Here is a 21,594-nt window from a genome sequence, read left to right as displayed (position 1 = left end):
AACTTCACATTCTCACTCAATTATTGCTTCTCCCACCCCAATCTGCTTTCTCACTCTGTTTCCCTTTTTTTTTGTCTTTAATTCTTTGCAGCTCTCCTTATTCTTTGTTTCCCTCCCTAGAGGAGAAATGTCTGAGAATAGTTCTGTGTGTGTGTGTGTGTGTGTGTGTGTGTGTGTGTGTGTGTGTGTGTGTGTGTGTGTGTGTGTGTGTGTGTGTGTGTGTGTGTGTGTGTGTGTGTGTGTGTGTGTGTGTGTGTGTGTGTGTGTGTGTGTGTGTGTGTGTGTGTGGGAGAAAGTAGGCAAATTAATATTAAAAACTTTTCAATTCCCAATCGATGTGTCATCTGATCGGCTCTCTTGGTAGGCCTGTGTAAAGACCAACTCTCAAACTATTTAGAACGGATATCAGCTGATAACAATTGGTGGCCAATCGATCGAAGCGCCCTTGATCATGACCTGATGAAGCTATTGCAGAGCATTGCATTTCAGGAAAGCCAACAAAAAAATAAACACAATAAAAGGCAAGACCAATACAACACAAAGCATTTCCATTTCAGAAATTTGGTGTCAAACCTCATTGTGATAATGGATTGCTTGATTATGAGTAAAGCCCCTCTTGTATTTCAAGTCCTTTTGTATTTTATTTTCTCAAAAATGAATCCTGGTGTCGAGCTATCCAAAGCAAAATAAACTTAAACTGACATCCGTAGCGCTCATGATTGGCTAGGGAGAAATCTTTCCTCTCAAAAGCCACTGGTTTGGACCAATTGGCATGTGGCAAAGTGGATCTTCTTGGCCGAGTGTTTTTTTGTCTGTGCATATACGCAGAGAGAGAAGGCCTGGTTGGCTTAGCTGAGCTGGACAGCACACCTTCAGAATGTGTGTTGACTGTTTAAAAGGTGGGCCAGAAGTTGGACAACAAGACCACAATCAACTCAGAAAAGTCTTTGCCAATGATCTAAATAAACAGCCTGTCTTACAGCAGACCAGGCGTCCTATTTAGCTCACCAAACACTCTATCTGCTGCCCTGCTGAGACCATTGAACACTCACATTGACTTCCGTTAGGCGACCTCAGCGGTGTACTGTGTGTGTGTGTGTGTGTGTGTGTGTGTGTGTGTGTGTGTGTGTGTGTGTGTGTGTGCATGATTATTTGACTCTTTTATTTCACCCGCTTTACATTCAGCCTCCCTCAGTGAACGGTCATCAACAGAAATGCAGGCTTTTCATTGTGCTCGCCTGGCTTCTGGCTGATATTTCGTGAGTGTAAATAGCACCGCTGGCTATTGTGTCGTGGCTTTGTCGTCTTTGTTGCCAAAATGATGGATTATGTACTGGAAACCGGAGGAAAAGGACCTTTAGGAAACAACGACCCCTTTATCAGGAAATAGTGGCTGCAAATGTGAGACTGACTTATTTGCATGATGGATGAGCCTATTCTTGGACTTCACTATTCATTTTTATTTCACTTTTGTGTACATGTACGCTAATATCCTGTCACTGTTTGGCATACTGAAGTGGTCAGTCTCCGAGCTGCTGCACGTAAGCAAATCCTGTTTATTGTAACCCAGAGCAGCAAAACACAGGAATATATATATACCTGTTCACACAAGATCAGTTTTACACGGGACATATTTACGGGACGATTTAGGTGGTTTATTGTGTTTTTAAATCATATGCAAATGTCTATCATCAAATGTGAAAAGTTCAAAAATAATAATTGTAGAGTGATCTCTCTAATAACTCTTTTTAAATATCATTTTTAATCTGTATTGTCAGGCTGCCCCACCAACACTTCAGCTGTTAAACCCTGTGTATCCTGGTGCATTATGCTTTATCACATGCCACATGTTGGACTCATCTTTGTTCTATTTATTACATGGCTGGATTAATTTCCTAACAGTCAAGGACCTTGGATATCCCTTATGGTTGCTCCAGTGTGTGCAGAACTGTCCTCGGGTACTGAGCACCTTTTTAAATGGAATGAACTGTAAACTTCCTTCCTACTAGAGTCCCCTGGCTATCTCTAAGCCTAATTATCTCAGTGTTTTTGTGATTCTTGTAACTGTTTGTAATTCCTTGTTAATTGTGTGGTATGTGTTGTATAATTTAAGATATAAAGCACAGCATATAACCTACCAAGCACAGAGGCAATTTGTATTTCTTAAATAAAAGCAGTGGGACTTAGCTTAGGGTCAATTACAGTCCATGTGATCCTGAACAACAGCTGTTCAGTATATGACAGACACACACAGGGTTGGACTGTTACCATGGTGCAGCTTTGTCTTAACCTGTTTGAGAAGCATGAACTGTTTGGGCAAGTTCATTCGTAGTTCACCTCTGCTTTTTTTTTTTTTTTTTTTTTTTGGGTGCAAGAGACTGCTCTTTGGAGTTGTCTTCCTCTCGTGTGAAATATTTTTGAGGCTGCAGCTCAAATGACTAATATTTTGACAAACTGGAAAAATGTAATAACATTATAGGCGCAAAAATTCAGGAGGCTCCACTAGTAGAGACATTCGGGATTATTATAATGACCTAAGCTGGTCTTGGGAGCCGTTATCTGTGCTCATTAAAAACACCCTCACCAAGCCGTCTGCTGTGAAGGTCTGACTGAATAAATTGCCAGTTAAGTAAAACGAATGCCTGTGCGAGCAGCAGTTTCTGTTGTACAAGTGATTTAATAACATGGATTCATATCCACATGTTATGCCAATAGATGCAGCGGTGATATAATAACCCATATCGCTGCTTTATCTGAAAGCGGTAGGGAGTGTGTGAGCCGCTGTGGTGGTTGATGTGGATTCAATGACGGGGGCCGTATCAGACACACATAGACAGTCTTATTAGAGTTAAGTGCTTTCTGTCGTATAATGCTGCATACACTTAGCCAGTCAAAGCCGGCGCGAAATCTGTGAAATTACAGGTCAATCATGAAATCCGTCAGGCACAGCAACGTTTAAATCTTGCAGTTGCAGCGAAGTCAACATTACAGCAGATTACAACACCCCCATAAAACCGCTCATAAATCTCATTCACGTAAACATTAAAGCGCTTGGAGACTCGAGAATAATAGACAAACTGCTTGAGCTTTTTTTTCTATTACTTTATGAAAATGTATTCTGTGGATTTGAGTGTGTATGTGCGTTTCCTCAACACTAAAATAAAATACTGTCTGTTTCCAGCAGAAAAATAACAAACTCTTTCTTCCCTGAAGATAATGTTACATTACATTACATTACATTACATTACAGTCAATTGGCAGACGCTTTTATCCAAAGCGACTTACAGGAAGTGTATTCAACATAGGTATTCAAGAGAACTACTAGTCACCAGAAGTCATAAGTGCATCTCCTTTCTTAAACAAGCATCTAAAAGCATAAACCAGAGCAAAAGTATAGTGCAGAAGCAAATTACTACGAAGACAATAAGTGCAACAAACTGATACGAATATAATAAGTGCAACAAACTAATACGAATACAATAAGTGCTACGAGGAAGGCTCAGGGTAGTACTTCATGAAGAGGTAATGCTACTTAAGGTCACTGCTGTGCAAAGTAAATCATTATTATTACAGTCCACTTGGGAACAATACATCCTCCTCCGCATCAGTATACAAACTATGATTGCATCCAAAAATTAATCTATGAGAAAAAAATAAAATAAATCATTATCAATTTTGCTGCATTGGCTTGTTTCTGTTGTTGCTTTTTAATATATTCCCTCCTTTGAATGGACCTTGTGCATTTTACTGTAGGAAGTTCTGATTATTATTATTCTCAGTACTTCTAGTCAGAATTTTACAGGGTGGACCGGGAGCTTGGAAATTCTGAACCCCTCATATAGCCCGCCTTTGTTACAGCTCCTCCACATGATTTGTCACAGAGTGATGCAGACGTGGCCGTGAGTTCTGCGTTCTGTCGTCTTCTATCATACTGTGACTTTCCATACACTTACAATCACTTTGTGAACACGCAGACGGAAACATTTCAAATATTCTAGTTTTATGTTCCTCTGCGGCGTGCTATGATTGAAGGGCAAAACCAACAATACATGTTGATGTTGAATGCTGAATATCTGAATTATTGTGAGTTATATATTGAGTACATGCTGATAGAATGACCTTCTCAATGTTCATACAAAGTCATTTTAAATATAGGCACAGATGCCCATGGTCAGGTACAGGAAAAAATGTCATATTCATACTGTAGTATGTCAGTACTGTTTATCTAGAGCTGAACTGAATACTTGATTAAATCAGAAACTGCTAAAAAATTCTCAATTTTGGCATTTTTTTAAAGCAAGCATCCGTTACACATATATAAAAAGACTTTCAGCTCCTTAATTAAAATAATTTTGTGTTGGTCTTTGTCATTTCATAATACGACCTTCTAGTTTTTGAAGTTTTACCTGAGCTACACTACACTTTCCTGGCTTTATTTAATACGATATACAAAAGAAAGTTAGATTTATTAGGTTTTCATTAAAGGTCTCAGCAGTGATTAACAGAATGAAAAGTTAGCTTCTTGGAGCTTGCTGTACACACAAAGGGACACTTAGGGAACCTTTTAATCTTAATTGTTACTTATTCACAGTCTCCGCAACTAAAGAACAGCACTTTTAAATGCCGTTATAAACCTACTTCGCTTCTTTCATGTGAACTAGAGTCTTTCTCAAAAGAGGAAAAAGAGGAAATGTTAAATAAGACCACAGAGACCACAGCAAAGGACAATCTGCAGACAGAGAGGGTGAATGAGGAACACAATAGGAGGGATTGATTGACAGCAAGCGAGTGCCACAACATGACTAATGACTTTCCAAGAAGCATCTCTATTCAGTTTTGATTTAGAGGCTCTTCAGTGCTAACACAGCAAGTGATACACACTATTATCGGCTGTGGCGTAGTGGAGAGCAAGGTAGTTCTCCAATCAGAGGGTCGGTGGTTCGATACCCGGCTTCGGCAGTCGATGTGTCCTTGGGCAAGACACTTAACCCCAAGTTGCTCCCGAAGGCTTGCCATCGGTGTGGACTGGATGTTGCATGAATGTTAGTTAGAGTCTGATGGTGGCACCTTGCATGGTAGCCTGTCATCAGTGTGTGAATGGGTGAATGATATGTAATATACTACTGATTGTAAGGCGCTTTGGATAAAAGCGTCTGCTAAATGACTGTAATGTAATGTAATGTATTAAACCTGTTCTTTGTAGCAGCAGTGTATGACATTGCAGATTTTTTACAACCAGTGCTGCCAGAACCTTGGATTTCTGGCAGCTCCAAGTGACAGCGCAAGGTCACTTTGGAAATTTTAAAGAACTTAAATGATCAGAAAACCGAAGGTGGCATTGGTCAAGTACATTTTTTTTTTTGTGTGTGTCTGTTGGCCAGAGTAATGGAGTGAGTCAGCTTGTCTAAACGGAGTACTGTTTCACTGCTGTTGCCGTCTTCAGTACTGCCTTAAGTTTGGATTTCTCACTACAAACGTTGCAAAGGGGAGATTTCCCTCGAGCCTCAAAAGCAGACCAGGATTTAATTTGAGCAAACGAGGTGAATCTTGCAGCGTCTCCGGGTGGAAGGCTTCACAGTTGCTTTTTCGCCCGACAATTGGCGACTAGTGAAGCATTAACGAACAGCCACTTTCGGCAGCCCAATAGTGTATCACCCAGCAGGACGCACCAACGGGCCGACTCAGTGAGAGCGCTCATAGACGGAAATAGACGCGCAGACGGCACTCGGAGCTAATGTCTCTACAGAGGACCGTGACAGGTGGTTCTATACAACTCAATTACATCCCACTCATCCAGAATACCATCAATGTGCAGAGGATTCTGGGAGAGGGAGGTGTGTTTGAACAGAGGATTGCTAGAATAACAGAAAATATTCTTTTAATGTGATATGCAAACACTATGTTTCCATGCTGCTGCAGTGCTGTTGTTTGACAGTGCTCACAGCTCCATCAGAGGCAGTGGAGACGAAAGTATCCTTCTCAGTCTGATCTATGATGTGTAAATGAACTGTGTCTGCCGACCACACTGTGTTCATTCGGCAGGGCTGTTATCTATTCATCATTAGTGTGACACGTTGCATCGGGGTGGATGGAAACGCCTGCTGTATTATTATGATTTAAAGATGGCAAAGTGGGAAAAACGTTCAACTCACTTATTCCGTGTGTTGCATTGAGATTTTAATCTGTTGTTGGCCAAAAAGCAGCTTCACTCACACACTTAGCTGGAGCTAAGCGCCTTGCTCAACGGAATTCTATTCATTCACTTTTTTTCCAGCAAACTTTAAATGAGCTCTCCTCAGCCCTTCCCAAGCTGTTGAACCTCAGTACTTTTTGATTGAGGGCTAAATTGTGTAACAGCACTGATTGTCGAAAATTGTGAAGTGCAGAAAGTGTCTAGTAGTCTAAAATGTGTCGTCTGATGGTCATAGCGTGAAACGCTGAGGGCGGTGTAAATGATCGGTGAAGCCCACGGCCTGATAAGAGCCCGTAAGTGAATCTGAGCCAGATCCAGAATAGAGACATTTAACAATGTCACCAGCAAAATGTATTGATAACCTAGCAAAACCTGTACTATGTATTTAAGATAATGGAGAAATATGATTCATTCAGTTCATTATTGCCTATTTTGAAAGTCAGCAAACATAAGCATCAGAATTACACAACTTCCCCAATGTCAAGACGGTGTTACATGACAGTGAAATGGGCAGAAAGATCGGATTTTTTTTAACTGGAAACCTTTTTTCTAATTTTTTATTTTTTTTGTAGCCACAGGTGAAACTCATTGATGTTTTTATGTTTTCGATCTTTTGCTGACTCAGTCACAGTTCACCTTCTGATGGGACCGAAAGAAAACATCACATTGTCCCCGGTCATCTGTTGGTGTAATAATCCCCTACAACACAGAGAATGTCATCTCTTTAACTAAAAATCATGTAAATGCTTTGTTCAACACAAAGAACTGTGTTTTAAACAGTTAGCAAATGCGTAAATAAACTTTTCTTTAATCATATTCTAATACTGTCCTTAGGCTATATATCATGTTTTTTCCGCCTCCAGACTGACCGACTGTGTTTTAAACCAAATGCATAAATAAACTTTTCTTTAATCATATTCTAATACTCTCATGTTTTTTTTTGACCGACCCCTCTTTTGACCTTAATCCCCCCCCAAATATTCAAACATTTCTATTCTGTCTTCTCTCTGCAGTATGAGTTCAAGGTGAAAAACATCAAGAAGAAAAAAGTCAACATCGTGGTGTCTGTCGACGGCGTGAGAGTGGCCTTGAGGAAAAAGAAAAAAGTGAGTGACCTTTTTGATCTCAACTCTCTTTTCTCTCTTCTATTCAAGGATCTTGGCCTTGGGTATATTTGTATTTGTTTTGATGGAGCCATTTTCAAATCAAAAACAGGATGATCTTGAGCCCAGAGAAGGGTAAGCTGCCAAGAAGAAGAAGAAACATATGAATTTAGTTAAACCAAGGAGCTAAAGTTAATTTCAGTACAGGCTACAAAATCCATTTTTTTTACTAGTTTTGATTGGCTCTCCTTTGTTTGAGAGTTTCTTATTGTAACGACATAAAAGAAATTGAATCAACAAGCTGATATGTTGTTATAATGAGACAGGTTTCTTTTTTGAACAAGATGAGTTGTTATTTAATAATTATGAGCTGAGAAAGGCTTTTGTGGACGGAGTAAATAAACGTCGGCTTTATTTCACACTCTGCATTCGCTCTGACAACAACAAAACACACGCTCCCCCGTCCCACCTTATATACGTCATCAACCCGCTAACGGTCATGGGTAAAATATATGAGTGGATATATGCCTTTGGGCCAAGTGGTTCCAACAAGTGATGCTACATTATTGCAGTCTCCCATCCTTGGGACCTTTGTTGCATTCCCCTCTTTCTCCCACTATTTCCAGTCTCGGTGTCTTAAGCTGTGAAATAAAAGGCAAACATTACAAAAAATTTAGTAAATAAGAAACAGGAAAGCATCTCAATAAGAAGATCTCTAATTATGGTGGCAAACTTCAAATTTTTATATTTCTACATGGAGATAGCACTGCACTGCTGTGTGTGATTCTGTCTTGGAGCAAATAAAGCAATTAAGCTGTGTTGGCTGGGTGAAACTTCGAGTTAATTGGAAGATGTAATATTTGTTTGCTAGCTAACTGCATTAGCTGTCTAGTGTAACAACACTTATTACAGGTTACTGAACTGTCGCGGCTCCAGGTGACTCGCTGACTCAGGGTATATTGTTGTGTATCCAGAAAGAGAGGCCAAAAGACTGAAAAAGACTCTGGTATTGTGAGCATTGTATGGACTCTACTTTGTTTGTTTTGCTCCTGCTATGCAGCTCATTAGCTGCCTGCAGATATGAGGCTGATGTCAAGAAGCACCAACAGCTGGAAAAGATGAATTAGTGAGCAGGCTTTAAATTTCTGCTGTGTGTGTGCTGGAACATTCATCCTTTTTCTTAAGCTTCTGTCCACATTTTATAATTATGCATACGGTTGAGAGCCTTGTAGCTTCTTTATACAGTTATTACTCAACTGCTTTGCACATGTAGACCTAAGAATCACTGTTTAAATCATACTGTTGGGATTTAATTGCAAAAATGGGAAAATGTATTATTTTTTGGTGGTGGTGATCAATCCTCTTCTAGACGGCAGACAGAGGTGAGAATGGAGACACTGTGAGGGAGGACAAAGAGCCTGAGAGGAATTGTAAATATGGGGTGAGATGTAGAAAACATGAGGACATGATGGTGGGAGTGCTGAGACTGGAGACAAGGAGGTCTGTGTTTCCAGGTATGGTGACAGCTGTAATGCTCAGAAACAGAGTTGAGCGGACTTCACCTTCACCAATCAAAGAGAACCTGACAGGTGGAATGAAACAAAGAGGAGTCACTTGGTATTGGCGTCCATTCTCCTCAGCAGGCACGCATCTCCATTTTTCATCTCAATTCATTAATCCAGACTCTAAACTACTCAGTGTTTTTCTCCGGGTTCCAGGCCGCTCTGCTGGCGTCCACTAAAATGTATTTGACATGTAATATAACAGAAGTGACTATCGATCAACATTAAGGGTTTGAACTGTCATTTTATTCAGTCTGATCATATTCGCTGGGCCAGAGATGTATTGAATTGATTTACCAGCCTGCATGTTGGTACTGTAGGAAGAGATCAGAAATCTGATTGGCTGTTGACAACCGGTGGCTGTGAATTGGTCAGCTGACATTTTAACATCCAGTCATAAGTCACATTTACTTGGTTTCTTTGCCCGAGTACTTGTTTGCATTGGTGGTAGGCTTGAGATGATATCAAATGAGATAATAATAAATCTAAATTCAGTACAAAGCTGCTGCATCAGCTAGAAAAGTTGCCACCGGTTACCGCTAAAAACTGTCAAATGTAATGAAATGAATTTATTAAACAAATGGGCATCTATTAGTATTCATGGTCTAAACAATTTAAATGTTAGTGGTGCAGCTTGAAGAGGGACATCTGTTGAAAAGGTGTAATTTCCCCCAATCAGTCATGAAACATTTGGCTATTAATGATTTCTCTATTGTATAAGTAAGTAACAAAGGCGGACGTACTGACTTTGACGTGTAATTACTGGCAGATGTACATCGCAGATACACATTAGTGTTTCACTAAAAGGAGGCTTAATTGAGTTGTCTAAATGGCCTTCTAAAGAGCAGCCTATTCATTACACAGATAAGAATGTGTGTGGACGGTAATGTGCGAGGATGGCTCTGCAAGGTATTCTTATTCAACGGCTCGTATGATATCCTATGAGAAGTTAGTCCTCGTTTTTAAGATAAGATAAGATAATATAAGATAATCCTTTATTAGTCCCGCAGCGGGGAAATTTGCAGGCTTACAGCAGCGTAGAGTAAAATGAGTGCGTTTTCCTATGAAAGCCTGCAACACGTCCATAACATGGATACAGTCTTTTAAAATATAACTTCCGTGTTCACAGGAAGTTTGGTTTAGGCAACTAAACTACTACAACCTGTGTGTGATTTAGCTCTCTTTATATGTGTGTTGTTCAAAATGATGTGGATATCATACAAAACTGTTTTGTGGGATAGCTACGAATTTCAGGCACATTATTTTATGAAGGTATTACTACGAATGCTGGACGAGGCCAGTCTGGTATGAATTGGACAATATGTGGAATATTACTATGACCGCATAAATTCTTCTTATGTTTTTGTATCGGGCCTGTCTACATTCTGTGTGTTGAAAAAGTAATTAAATTCTTCTTATGTTTTTGTATCGGGCCTGTCTACATTCAAAGATTCAAATTGAAATTTACAGTGGGGAAAGTTAAGCAATCAGCGTTTTCTCAAACCTTTCCCTTATACTATCCCTCAGCTAAGATCAGCTCTGACTGGTCTGGGGTCTCTTTCAGACTGAGTCTCTTTAAAAAAAAAAAAAAAAAAAGAAGAAGAACTCAAGCCGTCCAGGTAGACTTTCCACCGGTCAATTTCAGATCATGTCCAACATTTTGAAACCAAACCTTTACTCTTATCTGAAAACAAACCAAGAGAGTGAAGAAGTGATGGAAGTGATTTGAATGACCGTCCCTTCCGTGGTGTATTGGCTGATGATGTTGATATTATCGCCATCATCGAAGGCTCAATGTCATATTAACTGGCCGGCTGAAATGAAAGGACGGTCGATAGGAGGACGTTCTGCCTCCACCTGGTTCATCCTGTCCTTTGGGTCCCCTGCTGGAAAGCTGAAATGTCAAGTGCAACCGTCAGCAATCTATTAAGTACGTCTCTGAGTGCGTCGGAGGAAATGAAAGACGAGAGATGAGGAGTGATTGACTGATTGAGTCAACAAAGCTCTGCGGAGATAGAAATCAATATGAATAAATCCTGTCTGCTCATGTTTTGACATTTTGATTGTGACATTAGACTGGAAGGTAGCTTCAAACAAAAGGAAAAAATGAGAAATGTAAATAGTTTTGTTTTTATTTCCACAGAAGAAGGAGTGGACGTGGGATGAGAGCAAGATGATGGTGATGCAGGATCCCATTTACAGGTGAGCCGGCCAAAGTGTTTATTTTGTTCTTAACATTTTTTTCTCTAGCTTAACTTGAAATGCTAATTTATTTAGTTTTTAATTCTCATTCCAACGACTTCAGTCCTTGTGGTTCATTGGGCCTGTTCCAAACCAATTTTAATCCAAACTTGATTAAATGCACTTTTGGTGACTCAGGAAATGAGAATCTTTTGTCTCTGTCACTGCCAGCGCTGACATTTTGGAGAAAGGATATTGTAGACGTTTGATGATAACTTTTGCTGACTCTAGGACAGGGCAGCACAGAGATTTCAGAAAAATAGATGAGTAATTAGGAAAATGTTTATTCATAAACATGGTTTGAGGTTGAGTCAGAAATGTTTGTTTTTTTCATTATTCTGAACAATATATTCATTTTTCTGTAATATTGCATTTTGAGAAAAGGCAATTTAGCAGAGGCTGCAATAAAGGCCATTTTGAAATTGCATTTTAATATCCCATGGACTAAATGAGTGAAGCAATGATATTGAAAGCGAGTGTGAAGTGAAAAAGTTATTGTAGCCATCACAATATTGACACAAAACTTTCAGTTTTAATACCTCGAACCATTTGGGAATATTATCACCTCAACTTTTCAATAGCCAATATTGCTACCTGTGAACCTGTTAAACAAATTGTAACTGTGGATGGCTATAATGGATAACAAGAAGGCAATATAAAATTGAAAAGTGGAATACTACAGACAGAATAGCAGGCTTCAAAAGTCAGAGACCTTCTGGTTTGAATGTAAGATCAAAGTTAGTGATTTATGGAGATCAGAGTGAATGTCATCAATGGACTTGACCTCATGGGGACAGAATTACAAGCGTGTGTGTGTCTGTGTCTCTGTGTGTGTGTGTGTGTGTGAGGGCGAGTATGTTAGCGAGATCTGAAGTGACATTCCTCTCTTCCACCTCACGGGGTTGTGACCATAAGGTCCAGTTCATTCAGTCCAATTGCCGCGGGGGCATAATCCTTTGATTTGAACTTCTGCCACAGGCTGTTGTGTTCGGTACAGACATGCCCACACACACACGCACACACACACACACGCACACACACACACACACACACACACGCACACAGGCACACACAGTGCCACAGTGCTGAGAGGCAGCTTGTGTGGTGGCTCCGACAGATCCGTTGAGAAATGAGAGGAATACTTTAAGGTGTTTGCACCATTAATCTCTATAGCCGCGCGCACACACACACACACACACACACACACACACACACACACACACACACACACACACACACACACACACATGCAGTCACATAGACGTTTGGGGAGACCTGTGCTGGGTTCATGACTAAACTATCAACTATCAATCATGTTCTATAGAGGAGTAGAAAGCCTCAGACACACGCAGTTCATATTCTGTATTGAATAACTCATTCTTTATCTTCTCTTTCTCACACACACACACACACACACACACACACACACACACACACACACACACACACACACACACACACACACACACACACACACACACACACACACACGCTCTTACTCCCAGGCGGGCACAGCTCAGAAGTGCATCCAGGAGCCCAGTTGTAGCTTCGGGCTTTGGAAATGATTCTGTCAGTAAGATGGATTTTGCCGGGCGGTTTGTGTAAGCATCTTTAGCTTCGAAATTCTGAAATATTTTGTTTGGTTGGAGTCGTCTGGCTTGTCCCACTCATCTGAGCCTTGTGCCCAGTTTTTAATATTACAGTCCCACATCAGGAGGAGGCTGGCGAGGGAGGACGCTCTGTGTCGCTGGGTAAAATCCATCAATCAGTCTCTGCCGTCTGCTGAGCTGAGGTTGACAGATCCTGATGGCATCTCATCTCTCCTGTTCAACTAAGTTACAAAATGATGGTTCAGACAGCAGTCTCACTCATTAAATATTTGAACACCGCTGTGTGAAATGGAACCTCTAATCCTTTTACCTGATGGGCAAAGATTTATATTTCACATAAAGCTGGGCATACACTGTAAGATGTTAGAAATGTTTTTGTAATTCCAACTCAAACAGCATGAGTAAACGTCTGCGATGTAAAGCCTGGGAGGCACATATGCTGCTGCCACCGCTCGACCAACCTGGAACCTGTATTTCTTGGCCAAATTTCGGACTTTAAAAATTCTGAATATCCTACAACTGGTTAGAGTACTTGATCGGGCTACAAATGGTCCTTACTCCTGCCTTTACACTGCACCGCAAACAACGCCTGATGAAGCTGAAATTCGGTCACACTATGTATCGGAAACGGGCTCGAATGAATTGCGATTCCCCTACCATAACTCCACCAAGTGCCCACCAAACTCAAAATCTATCAATATCCGGTAGCAAACTCACTTTACTCTTCTGCTTTGCTTAAAGCTGTAATGAAGTCTGTAAAGTTGAACTTCTTCCTTGTAAAACATATACATTCTTGTTGCTGCTTTGCAATGTCAGTGTTTCAATTAGTTACTCAATTACTTCCAGAGCGCACCAAGGGTAGAGTCTTAAACATAAAGAAGAGTTGATTGTTGACTCTGACCCGACTGTGACCTGCCTTTCCATTAACAAACCTGTCGTGTTTGCCAGCCTGCCAAATATACAGGCATTGTGAACCAGAGGGAAGATAGACTTGCACTGAGCAGCTGAAAACAAATTGCAGGTTAGTATGCCCTGTTAATAGCTTGTTAGCTTCATGGCTAACTTGTATTTTGTATACAATATTCAGATTTGAATTTAAGTCAAATTCGGCACTGACGGTACCTCAGCAGAGCGATATGCCCTGGCCCCATTCCAATCCAGAACAGGGTCTCAATCATAGACTATATATAAGAAGTGGAAGTAGTCATGGGGACGTCACCCATTGGTTTGAGGATTGTCGTTTTGAAGCTTTGAGTTCAGGGATTGGGCCGTCGCCATCTTGGCTTTTTGCAACTAGTAAACGGAAGTTACCATATTTGGAATGCGGAGGGGTGACGTAGAGTGTATATGGCTCTGGTAGCTGCAACAACCTGTCAATCACAGTAAGCCCGCCCTAAAGCATACCCAGCGTTATGGTCTATTTCACTTTAAATGGGTCCATAATTTAAAAACTTAACGACTGCTGTATTGAAGAAGACCTAAAACTAGCAATTTAGCCCATAAACTTGTGTTTACAATGTTTACTGAGGTAATGAATCAAGTGAGAAGCTGGTTCATTTTCTCATAGACCTCTTTACACTCTGACTTCTTTTTGCACCCAGAGGAGTCGCCCCCTACTGGAGAATAGGGAATGCAATTACATTTTTTAGGACAGTTTCATATTGGCTTCACTCATCAGAACCAGAGGCTGTTGCCTGGTGTCAACAGAAGCAGCTGTTATTTCAGTTCTCACCTCTGCTGTGAACAGCAGTGAAAAAACCCTGAGTCATACCACATGAGAGAAGCAGTCAGTCTCCTGACCTTGTTCGATAATCGGTCAGTGTATCATTTGGTTGCCTTGACTGATTGAATTCAATTAACAATCAGCCAGGTTCTTATATGAATATATGTTACGTTTCCGCTGTGTACTTCCCACAGGTCACTTCATAACCAATGTGTTGTATCTCTGTTATGCTGCTCATTCTGTACACATGACATCTATTGCATTCTGTCCATCCTGGGAGAAGGATCCCTCCTCTGTCGCTCTCCCGTAGGTTTCTTCCTTTTTTCTCCCTGTTAAAGGGTTTTTTTAGGGGAGTTTTTCCTGTGCCGATGTGAGGGAAGGACAGAGGATGTCGCATGTGCACAGATTGTAAAGCCCTCTGAGGCAAATTTGTAATTTGTGATTCTGGGCTATACAAAATAAACTGAAATTGAATTGAATTGAATTGAGGGCAGTACTGTGATATCTGTGTCCTTGGCTTCTTTCACAGTCATCTTACACTGGAAGTTAATTTGTAATCAATATGCAAGGAGTGAAGTTTATTTCTCTCAGCTTGAGCATCGGTATTTTATTGGAGAGGTGATCCCATGCAGCGTGCTGTCTAGTAAAAAAGGCGAAGAGAGATTAGCCTGTAGATGTGGGAAAGATTTAGCATGATGCGTGTCAGCCTCAAATCGCTAAAGTGTAAATTAGAAGAGGATTCCCTCGGCCACTGGAAATCCCTGCATGAGAAAACATGGTGTGAATGTAATGTTTTAAATGCGTCCAGCAGCTGGACGCTTCGTGTCTAAATCATCTGGGAGGATTTCGCTGAGATGCTTAGCATTTCTTGTGCATTCCCTTTTCATCTTCAGCTGCTTTGTAGCTGGAGCTGCTGGCTCTCTGCCACCGAGGCTGTCCACCACCTCGTATGCAGCATCAGCAGCAGAGGCAGGGGTGGCACTAAATCGCATTTACACACTTAGACATCACTCAGGACACTTCCACTAGCTTCATTCAGTTCCCAGATCTCAGATGTAAATTCAATGTAGCTTATTATCGTCACTCTGAAGGGTCTACAACTTTGTGATTCTCATTCACACTGTCACAAGTGTTCACACACACTTGAATGATTTATGTACTGCCTTATAAAACAAGCCACGCAGACATAAATAAGCAATGAATAGATAATACAGCATTATAGCTCTGAGAACAATTATACTGTCACAACCACCTACTCCAACAATGTCAAAACACCATCAGAGAAACAGATCTGTGGCTGCTGTAGCTCTGAACACCACTACTACAAGAAGACATTTCATAGATGATACTAATGGTGCTGTTCACCAAATGGCCACAAAGTCACACTGCATTATAGTGTCTTCACCCAAGAAGAGAAGGGCTGATGAAGACCAAAAAGAAAAACCAAGCTCTTTTTTTATACACGATTAGGCTTCACTGTTGTTTACTGGATGCAGTCTGATTGAGTGCCTTTGTCATTATGTTGGCCCAGTGTCTGCTGTGTGCCTACGCTGTGCTCCAGCTCAGACAAGGTGCCTCCAGCTGTCAGTGACATCAAACTACCGCATCATCAAATCATTGCACTCATCCCCCCGAAAGAGCAGAACTGTTGTTGTGTTGTTGGGGTGGATCCTGTTATATAACTGTGGAGGGAAGTGATCGTCTCAGAATAGATGCTGAATATTTTTGGCCCCTCCAAGGTCTCAACTTGAGCTTCAGCCTGTGTGCTACGTCAATATTAAAATAGTCCTCTAAATCAGGTGGTGTTTTTTTTTTATCGTTTTGCTTTGTGATGCTTTAAAATGATGCAGTTTGTAGTTGTGACCCCCAAGTCTCAGGTTGTGGCTGTAGTGATAACATGAGTATATAAGCATTTCAACAAAAGAGTCAATTTGCCGTCTCAGATTGTTTGCAATTGGAAAGAGTTCTTGAGGACTGAAAAGGCAAAGAAAAATCCTCTAAATGAGGAAAAAAACTAAATTAGATAAATGATAATTACCGCTCAGCCTCCATTTTTTAAAATGTAAATACATCGGCTGCTGCTCTCGTTAAAGCGCACAGCTTTTTGTTGCTGCCGTCTTGGGTTATGTTTTTTTTTTTCCAACTTGCCACTGTAGTTTTTGATGTAGTGTGTGTGTGAAACTATTGAGAGGGGAACAATACAGGATCTGTTTTAACTGGTATCTGAGCTCCCTGAATGATGCACGTCTGTAACTAAGCAGATTTATTGTAACAACGAGGAGGATGTCACACTCCTGCATGTTTGAGCTCTGGCACTCTTGTTATCGTCGGTGCGGCTCCCAGCTGCTCTTTGCTTTGAATTGGAACATCGGGTGTCCTTTTGATTAGGGCTTTGTTTGAACGTGTGCAGGTAAATGAGGTCATGCTGCAGCCAAATGCAACCTGTGAGAGTAGACATGGTGGTGCACAATTACAGCAATCTGCTACAGCTTACTGCTCAATCTAACACTGCTGTCCTCAGAAACAACAGTCATTGTGAATATCACTATTATTGTTTTGTGTTTGGCCGTCACGTACAGAACAATTTTTAAAACACATTGCATTCAACGGGTCTCTAATGATGCAGTAATAGCTCACAAATGCATCCATGTTTCTTTGCATCTTATGCTGAAAAAAAGTTTGATAACCTATGAAAAAGTCAGACAGAGAAAGAGAAAATTAGGGATGCTGCAGTTAGAAATTGTAGTGTAACCTGTTAAAGATCTGAGAGTTCATAGAGTCTGTAATTCTGCGGCCGCCCTAATGGGCCATCATGTCTAAAACTCTAAGAGTCTTTTTATTATACTACCCCAAAAGAATCATAGTACTTTTTTCTGTCATGGGAATTTTAAAGAGTTGAAGCGTGACTTTCACTTGGTGAGCGCCGTGCTACCCAGGATGATGAAGCACACCCCTATGCACTGTTCTCTTTTCATGAGTTCCATTAAAGTGAGCAAAATGATCTCTAACAATTTAAAAACCAAATCTGCTATCGAGAAAGTTCCTGTCGCCGTTATTTGCACCAGAGATGAGCTTCAGTTATACATGTGAGGAAATGTCTCCTTGGCTGCTCGTACCATCTGTTTCTTATTATTCCACAGGAACACTGGGTGGTCACTAGTCATCGGATGCTCAAATATATGAAATGGATTCTTAAATCAAGTCTAGACATCTATTAGTTTTTCTTTCCCTACACGTTATGAGTATTGCACAATAATTATTCTCCTGCGCAGTCAGGTGAAATGATCTTGCAGAAGGTTGAAATGTTTCACCATTTTGGATATAAACTGAACTACTCAGAAGGCCTGTGAGTCAGTGTGAGTGACATTCTCAGAATGTCTCATGTCCTTGCCGAAGGATAAATGTTATGTCTTTCTTTAAATGGTCCCTGTGGGTTTTTTTCTCCCTCTGTTGTTTAATACGATTCTCCTCCTGCATGCACACAAGGATGCCATTCATGCCACCAGTCCAGTAAAAACATATCGTCTGCATAGGGCCATTCCTTTCGAATCTCCAATTTTACCTTTGAAATCGTTATGTAAGTGGCATGTCATGGCCATGAAGTCAATACACCACGGAAATCACACTATGAAATCAGAATAACAAAATGTGTTGTAATGTTAGTTCAGTTATAAACGCACCCCAACTGAGAATATTCAAATATTTTCTAATTTAAAATAAATGAATACTATAGTTATGAGCTTTCTGTTGTGTCTGCATGCAAGCCAGTGAACGCGACGCTCACTTGGACTTTACCATAAACAAACTATGACAAAGAATGCTTACAAAATGCTAGCTGCTGCAAAAAGGTGTTACTGTAAACACTGGTCATAAAAAATGACATCAACAGCAGAGGACAGTGACGGTAGGTGGAACATTTCAGCCAGGGAGGAGGACTTTTAGCCTCTTTGCTGTAGCTGTTTTCTCTTAATATTTACAGGTGTAGATATTTCTGCTCCGTCTCTCAACACACACAGACTGGGTGTTTGTGTCTGTGTGTGTGTGTCTTTTACATTCCACCTGCCAGACATGCACAGCCTCGGGGCAAAAGCAGCAGAGCAGCTCAGTCAGGAGTGTACCCTGGATCAAGAACACATACCCGCCCCCACGCTCATCAAACTGGCAGCCTGAACACCTTTTTTTAGCCGAGCTCACAAAGTTCTAGGCAAACACAAACATCCACACACGCGCGCACTAACTCTGTATTTGTGTCTCTGAAGCGCACATACATACATACACACTCACACAATTATGACTTGAGGCCACCCGCCAATTCAGAGCTGCAGCTGCAGGGCTGAGAGCGAAAGGACCTTGAAGGGTTGAAACAATACCAGAGCCATGTCCAGAGTACTAAATAACTTTATACTACTTTATACACCTCACACGCTGTTTAATTTATGAATGTGTAATATATGTCTTTGAATCTTTTTTTCAAAAAAAAAATAAGTGCAGAACAAAGCTAGAGTTCAAGGCAATTTTGCTTAGTTCAGATGTTTTTAAGATTGGAAAAGGAGGTTTCAGAGTGCCTCAGTCCAGATCCCCACACACATCTGCCAAATGTGAAGGTAATAGAAGGAATGCATATTGTTATTCTTAATGGTTATGGATAGTTTGATCAATAATGTCAGACATATTGTAAGATCTCACGCCAGCTATCAATAGTTAGGGCTAAAGTTATTTTTTATAGACACATATCTTCAGTATCTCCATAATCTGTCGGTGTTGGCGGGCTCACCAGAAAAGCTAAAAAGTAAATCCCCCCTCTGAAATTAATGTAGGTATATACTGACAGTAATTCTGATTTTTTTTAGAATTCGCTTCAAGGGATCATCATATTTTTGGTAAATCTGTAACCTGAGTAAATCTGCTAAACTTTTTGAAAATTCTTCCCCTTTTGGTATTTCATAACTCACTAAGTCCCAAGATAAACAGATGGCAGATGCAAGATGTTGGTAATTATAGCGGCAGATGATGAAGGTTGGAGATCTATAATCGAACTTTCTGCAAATACATTGGTACTATCATCTTTGACACTTGTTGATACATGAAACTGATGAAACTAACATGTCTGATTTGTTGGATGTTTTTCATTTGAGTTACACAGATATTCTCAAACCTGATTTTAGGGCTTCATCTACTAATACATTTATTTAGGATATTTTAATATTTTTTTCATAATCCAATTCCCGTGTTTCAATTTATTTAAGAATTAAATTGCTCTTTTAAAGGGGGTTCTTGCATTACCATGCTATTCTAGCAGTGGCATTAAATTAATTAAATGAAAAATGACCATAATATTGTTTATAGTAATTATTTCTGTAACACACATCGTCCAACACAATTTGTCATCGTGACAGGCCTACAGCTGATAAGAAAATTGCAGTAGAAAATTGCCAAAGATAAGTTTGTAGAGCCTGTATTGCAAAGTTAATTTATTTGATTAATATTGGTATTATGTATCAAATATCCAGTATCATTCACATTGTTACAGCATGTGTCTCAAATGTCCCATCTTCCATTGCTGACTCAGGTTGCTGGTTAATTGGTGTATTATTAACACTAAACATGACTGCACCAAACAGTGTCACATGATTCCAGATTCCAGTTGTCTTGCTGCTCTCCTATGCGGTTGTGTGTCAGAGAGATATTGGAAAGTAGTGAGCGTGTGTGTATCGTCTGTGTGTATATCCATCGAGTATCTGTCTGGGGTTATAACTTCTCTGGTCTTCAACCATGGTAATTGCTGCCATCCTCTGAGAAGGAGGCCGCCTTGCTGACTCCATTCTCACTTCTAGCCTCTCCAGTGAGAAGTTCCCACCCACCCAATTATAGTCAATCTCGTGTTTGTGCGCTCTAGAAACACCCTGATCATGTGATATGGAAAGCCAGCGTACCACACACACATCCTACACACATTTTGCTATGATGTTTCAGTTTGCGCGTCCCATGCTGGTTACATACTTCACACTCATTGTGCACACATACTGCAAACGCACACATTAAAGCCCATGAAGTTTCTCACAACCTCATTCAGTCCTATACAATCTCTGTCTCAGCAGCATTCCTCTGTGCTCCGAGCTAATGGACTGTCCAGTCAAATGTGATAGTGTGCTCACTTCCCCAAAGGGGAAGAACTCATAGAAGGAAAAGGAAAAGGAAAGCACAAATTTTCCTCTGACAGAAACTCTCCCAAAAATACTTTTAAAGGGTCGTTTCACTAAAGTTACAGAAGAGATCATGCAGTTTAGTTTTTATGGGCCAAGGTTTTGAGATAGCTGCCTCTGAAGCTTCCTGAACTACTACAAAGTAATCAGTAAAGGATTTTTTAATTTTCCTCAACAGCATTTCCTGGTTAGTCTAGCTAATCTAGAGTCATTATAGATTGGGGCAAGTGTGGCTCAGTGGTAGTGCAGGGTCTTCCTTCAATTAGAGGATCGGTGGTTGGATCCCCGGCTCTGGCAGTCCAATGTCGATGTGTCCTTGGGCAAGACACTTAACCCCGAGTTGCTCCTGAAGGCGGTGCCTTGTATGAATGTTGTATTGATGTTAGTTAGCGTCCTGATGTGCAGGTGGCACCTTGCATGGTAGCCCCTGTCGTCAGTGTATGAATGGGTGTGAATGGGTGAATGATGACATGTAGTGTTAGTGGTCGTATGACTAGAAGAGCGCTATACAAGTACAGTCCATTTACAGGTCTGAGGATTATTTAAAGTAAATTTGTGAATGTTTCTTGGTGGCCTTTTTTAAACTGCTTTAAACACCACAGAGACATTTTCATTCATCTGCTTCGTATTGTAGTTGCTGGAGAATCGCAGACAACTTTATCTCAAAAACAATGTGAGAAGTAGCTGCAGTAAATTGAGATTTTAGACACTTATAATTCATCTTCTTTTTGCGAGATCTCCTAGACTCTGTTAGCAAACTTTTTCTTGCTAACAGGTTTGACCCCGCGGCGCTGGGATTAGCTCTGGCTGAATTTGAGTTGCTACAGTCGCCACCCGAAGGTCCGTCCTCGGAGCTCTACCGAACCCATAGCGGTGGGGGAGTGAGGTGGAGGGACTGTGAGGTGCGCCACCTAGCTAATTCTTGTCTCATTTGTGGTTTAATAAAGAAATAAATACTC

General features: G+C 40.6%; 1 protein-coding gene across 1 annotated transcript in view; it reads left to right on the top strand.

Moving 5' to 3' along the window:
* nos1apa (nitric oxide synthase 1 (neuronal) adaptor protein a) overlaps nucleotides 1-21,594 on the top strand; it is a 138,561-nt gene that overhangs the window by 50,946 nt on the left and 66,021 nt on the right. Inside the window, exons 3-4 of the mRNA XM_054603012.1 lie at nucleotides 7,207-7,299; nucleotides 11,002-11,060. Coding sequence (XP_054458987.1) covers nucleotides 7,207-7,299; nucleotides 11,002-11,060 — 152 coding nt within the window. The remainder of the gene's footprint in view (nucleotides 1-7,206; nucleotides 7,300-11,001; nucleotides 11,061-21,594) is intronic.

Source organism: Anoplopoma fimbria, chromosome 8, assembly GCF_027596085.1.
Source record: "Anoplopoma fimbria isolate UVic2021 breed Golden Eagle Sablefish chromosome 8, Afim_UVic_2022, whole genome shotgun sequence".
NCBI classification, from domain to species: domain Eukaryota; kingdom Metazoa; phylum Chordata; class Actinopteri; order Perciformes; family Anoplopomatidae; genus Anoplopoma; species Anoplopoma fimbria.
Note: the sequence above shows the minus strand (reverse complement) of the source record. Positions and strands in the feature narration are given on the sequence as shown.